At 34.7% G+C, this 6,095-nt stretch overlaps 1 protein-coding gene across 1 annotated transcript in view; it reads right to left on the reverse strand.

Annotated features, from left to right (window-relative positions):
• Positions 1–5,834, reverse strand: part of LOC125678838 (uncharacterized) — a 9,099-nt gene extending 3,265 nt beyond the window's left edge. Inside the window, exons 1-7 of the mRNA XM_048917552.2 lie at positions 5,750–5,834; positions 5,287–5,347; positions 5,031–5,150; positions 4,569–4,675; positions 3,827–3,911; positions 2,463–2,608; positions 1,938–1,985 (exon numbers count right to left, since the gene is read on the reverse strand). Of these exons, the coding sequence (XP_048773509.2) occupies positions 1,938–1,985; positions 2,463–2,608; positions 3,827–3,911; positions 4,569–4,675; positions 5,031–5,150; positions 5,287–5,347; positions 5,750–5,830 (648 nt within the window). The 5' untranslated portion in view covers positions 5,831–5,834. The remainder of the gene's footprint in view (positions 1–1,937; positions 1,986–2,462; positions 2,609–3,826; positions 3,912–4,568; positions 4,676–5,030; positions 5,151–5,286; positions 5,348–5,749) is intronic.
• Positions 5,835–6,095: the final 261 nt, after the last annotated feature.

Consider the following 6,095-nt stretch of genomic DNA (forward strand, 5'->3'; position numbering starts at 1 on the left):
ATCCGAGATTCCTCTGACTCTTACCCCCGCTTTTATATTTGACATGTGCGGGGGAGAGTCAGAGCGGACTCCATATTGAAAAGTGGGAATTCAGCGACACCAGCTGGTGTCGCTGCTTTACCTACCTCTTACAACTTTATTTCGCGGATCTATCTTCCAAGACGTGAGAATTCAGTTATCGGAAGATAAATCTATAAATAGATCATGATTAATACGATGCTATCGCCGTTTAAACGGCCCTAACACCGACAAATGGAGCATCACTTGAATTAGGTCGCCGCCTCGCCATTTGATTTCTTTGCGCATGACGTCAGCACATATAAACACAAAATTCCATCGTTTAAACGGCGATAGCATCGTATTAATCATGATGTATTTGTAGAATAATCTTCCGATAAATGTATAATCGCGTCTTGGAAGATGGGTCCGCGAAATAAAGTTGTAAGAGGTAGGTAAAGCAGCGACACCAGCTGGTGTCGCTGAATTCCCACTTTTCAATATGGAGTCCGCTCTGACTCTCCCCCGCACATGTCAAATATAAAAGCGGGGGTAAGAGTCAGAGGAATCTCGGATTAGTTTGGCAATAGCAATACTATATATATATATATAGTTTATTCACCAATCAAGGGCCCTCGGGGGGCATGTACATGTTAACAGGCAATTAATTATAACAATGAAAATAAATAACAATCATTTAGAAGTACTACCGGTAATACTGACAGAGTTCACACTTCTGTACTGCACATATCTATATAATTATATATGAAATACTGATTACAGACAAGATTTAAATTAACAACATGATAAATAAAATAACCCAACTGCCTCACATAACAGTTACTGGGATAGCAGATAATGGTAGTGTCGTGTGAATACTTATATAAAAGAGAATAATAGCATTATATGAAAGAATAAAAAAAAACAAAAAAAAAAAAAAACAACAACAACCCACAATATGTTGACCTGATTACAGGGAGCACCAAGGGACAGTGCCTGTTAACAGTCTGGTAATAAATTTATTGTACCAGACCGTTGGTCTTGTACTCCCAGTAACCAAGACAGCTTACTATTGTAAAGTAAAGGAAATGTGTAGAATGCAAAGACATGTGTTTGCAGTATCACATTACACTGTTCAAAATCATCTTACTGAATACAGCATGCTAGTATATTACATATTTACACGCAGGATCCAGTTGTTCTGAATGTTTTATGTCTAAAGCAGGAAGACTAGAATACTTATATAAAAGAGAATAGCGTTTTATGAGAGAATAAAAACACGATATGTTGACCTGACTACACACACACACACACACACACACACATATATATATATATATATAATACCGCTACATTTCCCATTTTGTTATTAAATTTGTTTTGTAACACCAATATTGCTACATTTTATGTCTTGTATAATGCGTTTGGAAACCGCTACATTTCCTGCGTTATTTATCTAATATAGCTTTTTCTATGATTTCTAATGTGTTCCAAAACAGTAATATCACCACATTTCCATCTTTATTGAACAATATATTACCTTTCACGTGTATGCGAATGTGTTCGGTAACACCAATATGGCTACTTTTCCCACGTTAAGTTAACTGGACATTTTTTGGTAATAGCAATATCGGCTTTATCAATGTGCTAGGAAACATTCATATCGCTACATTTGTTACGCTAAATTAAAGGAGACTTTGCATGATACTAAACTTTTTATTATTTTTTTTTTTTTTTAGCAAAATCAATTCTTTTTATGCCTAAACTACTTTAAATGCGTTTTAAAGGAACTATTTGGCGTAGTTTTCGAATATTTGAAATCAATATTCTTACATTTCGTTAACTGTTATTCACATAACGTGAATACCATCAATGAATAATTGTGCGTTTCATTGAGACAAAACAGTTCACAGAGAGATGAGCGTGATAACTGTACATACCATTGTGTAGTACGTGCCCGGTGTGATATTCCGGAAAATTACAAAATTCTGTAAAGGAAGTAATCATTTTTAAGTATCTGTAAATATTGTAAATGAACAATTTCTTAAGAATCAATAGAGATCGATTGCTTTATTCTGCACTTAATTATCTACTTCATTTCATTTTTATGATTAAAAAATCCCCAACAATCAAACATCACTCCACCCTAAAATAGTCTGGCTTAACATTGCCGAAAAATATGTTGTTTGCTATAAGACTAGTGTGTAATTTCATTCCAGATTGCTTTGTTACGACTTCACATCATCAGCTCCTAACAAAGTTTGATGTTGTCAGAAAGAATTATGGAATTCCACGGGTTGTTAAAGTTGTGTCGATTTGCACTCAGAAACCATAGAATGCTAGCCGTATTTGTAACAAGCTCGTACACAAATCGGATTATTAAACAACGAGACCTAAAGCAAACATTTCTATTAACTGAACTTAATGTCATTTGTGCACCTGGTTATATCCGTGTTCTCACCTACCTTTTCTGTTTTCTCTGTTTTAATGAGATTGTCCTTGATATCCCATAATTCCACTTCGTACGATTTAACGTCACGATTTTTGACGTCAAAAGAAATCTTCAGATAAGACGAATTGCTGTTGTGTATAGCAAGATCACTCACCCAAACTTTAAAATGAGAAGCTTTGTAATTACATATATCCCGAAATCTACATAAAATATGCCTGAAGATTAATGAAAAAAAGAATATATATTACAATACTTCTGGGGAAAATATGGACATGATGTGACGTATAGGACGTTGTATTCCCGTGCGCATGTGTGAAGTAAAAGTAGTAAACTGTATACATATAATATGCATGCATTCTATTCATTCTGTTACACTGTTAATAATTTATAGATCTTCTGTGAAAAAGGTGTCCGTTACCTAATTAGCCCTCAAAAGGAAAATATATATAGTAAAAATGCTTGGCTTTGCTAGGGACATTAGCTGTGAAAGTGATGGTGACCTTTTCTCTCTCAAAACCTCTCAGTGGCATTGGAATATACAGTGCATCTGTATATCAATGACTAATAAAAACATTTAATTTGTACAAAAACTAGAGAAACCTAAAAAAAAAAAAAAAAAAAAAAACTGCGTTAGATAACTGTGCTTAAGTGTAAAGAAATATATAAGGAAGTATTATTGTCTTGCAAGAAAATAACTAAATTACATATTCATGTGGTTGCTTTGAGGTTAAAAAGCGTTTGAAATATACCACAGGCAATTGCATCGCTTGGGGGTCGAATTTACTGCTCTTTATATAGTAAATTCGACCTCCAAGCGATGCAATTGCCTGTGAAATATACTGGTGTTATCACTGAAATATATGATATAGAGCAATTTTCATTGAATTGAATTTTTAGTTACAAAATTGCAGCTAATGCCCTTTCAAGAACACCAAGATAGAAATCGGCTCACCAAGAACTAGAATTATGTATTTTAGAAGTTGATATTACATGGGTTTGAACAGGTTCGTTTATGGTAAACATTTCTCAAATTCTATGGTCATTATTATTATCTTGTTTACAAGTACAACCCGTCATCAGCTCGAATGCTGTCGGACAGGTTTCACTCCAATGTGTTCGGTCGTTCTTTACAAACTGATTTTGACAACAGATTCCTCCGTATACCTGATCAAGATACAGGGTTCACGGTGGATGTGACCGGTCAAAAATGCTTACTCCTCTATATGCATTTGACCCCACCTCTGGTGTGTTCCGGGGTTCCTGTTTGTCTCTTAATCTTGTATTTTGTATAGGAGTTATGAGGTTGATCTTCACGTTTTCGTCTACTCCAATGTATTGGATACCCTAACATGGGTATTCAACCATTTATGACAATACCTTCTGGATTAATTGGAATATCTAACAGCTGGTGAATCTCAGGGTCGGTACTACATTTCCCATTGATATCCATCGTAAAAGAAACCTGAAACAGAACAAGATAGATATCACAACAAAATGTCACAAAATTCAGACAAAATCTGAAAACCGTATCACAAAATTCAGAGAAACTGTTAAAACAGAACAAGATAGATATCACACAATTCGGCAGAAAAACTATGAAACTGAAACCAAAAAAATGTCACAAATATGAGGTAAAATTTGAGGGAAATAAAACAAAAAACCAGATCTCACAAACTTCAGATAAACTCTGAAATAAAGCTAAGATAAAGAATTCATGTTTGAGATAAAAATGAAATACTGATTTATAGAATAGTCAAGACATTCCACTTAATTTCCAAAGTTCCCGCCAACTGACGTCATGACAAGTTGCTGATTTGCATGCAAGTCAAAACTTTACATGTTGATATAGCATATAGGAATAAGCATAAAGTTTATCACATTTTTCGCCCCCTGGGCCCCCACCAAGGCTTTGCCCTGGACCCATTGGGGGCCTTAGGGCGCCCCCCCCCCCCCCCCTGCCCTTTCTGCTTCCATATTTATCTTCCCCAAGCTTCGCCGCTGACATGTAATGATTTTCAACACAGGCAACCTAAATTGTTTAAGAAAGCTTACTTGATATAATTAAGAACAAAATAGGCAAACTAGAAAGATACATGATGTCTACATGATTTATCCCTACCACTGAGGGCGGGGTCCATCTTGGAAAGACTGCCGACAAGCACTGAATGCTGCCATCATCCATATCAAAAATCAGAAGGTAACCTCTTGTGAACTGCAAATACTCCACTATAAAATTAGATATCCTTCTATTAATTTCTTTTAAAGGCACTTGTGAATGTACGTTATATGGCATTCAATATAAAATACATGACGAGTACATAGTGGAATACAAGAATTTCATATAATATGTCATTTGTGACGTCATACTAGTAAATAAGAATTGCATATTATATAGCATTCATTATACAATACGTGACGTCATAGTAGAATATAAGAATTTCACATGTAGCATTCATTATACAATATGCAACGTCATACTAGTAAATAAAAAATTCAAATGTGGCATTCACTATACAATATTTAGGCTATGTCGTATATATACGCATTTTACATGTGACATACACGAATTCGGGCGACTTACTGGAGATGTTTATTTGAACTAGTGTCCTGTTCTTCACAAAGTCAATGGACAGAACCAGAGCATCTGACCTCACCACGGAGCTGTTGTAAAATTTTTGACTATGGATGGCGTTATAGCAATCTATTTAAAAAAAAAAAGATCGATACATCTATTATCCCTGTTAGTAAATCAATAACATGGATTTCTACAGGTGATTTTTTCGCTGTGCGACTATTTATATTGATAAAACTAGGATATCAGAATATCTTTCATTTACCTTCCTTCGTATAAACTTGTTCCCTGCACGTGTCACCTACGGCTGCTGTTTTCTCCGGATCCTAAAAACCATTGTTATAGGATTGATAAGGACTTATTTGGTGTATCAAAGGAACATACTCGATAGAGTTAATAATTCACTTCATATTCCAAAAAGAATAATTTTCTGTTAAATTGGTGTACACCAATTTTCGATGTTTTCGTTTTCAAGTAAGTTATCAAGGAAACAGGGGAGGATAGAAGTTTGTTATACACGATTCTAAGACTCTTTGAGAAATTGTATTTATCGACAAAACCACGAAATATTTTTTGATCTTGAAAATTAGCGCATTCACGAAATATTTGTTGATCCGGAAAATTAGGGAATTCACAAAATATTGGTTCACCTTGAAAATTAGAGAATTCATGAAATATTTTGTTGACCTTGAAAATTCGCGCGAATTCACATTTAATGATTTACTCACCTTGGTTGAGAATTTAAGACGACATCCATAACAATGGACACATACAATCAGAAAAACTACAAAGACACAGGGCCAATTCATTATCAGGTTTGATTTACAGCCTTACGATTCAATTTATATATACGGAATAAAATGCTGACATGTGCGTTTGTTTGTTCAATAATCGGTAATCTCGTGCAATGATTTTATTTCATCGTGACGCACGACTGCTGATACCTACAAGATTCCGGGATTTACTCGTTAATTTCCCGGCACTCAATCACCTCCTAATAACGGGCTATATACAGTAACACAAATTCTAGAGAATATTTCACTTGGTTTTTAAATTCAATTTTATTACATTCAA

The sequence above is a fragment of the Ostrea edulis genome, chromosome 2 (assembly GCF_947568905.1).
Source record: "Ostrea edulis chromosome 2, xbOstEdul1.1, whole genome shotgun sequence".
Classification (NCBI taxonomy): Eukaryota; Metazoa; Mollusca; class Bivalvia; order Ostreida; family Ostreidae; genus Ostrea; species Ostrea edulis.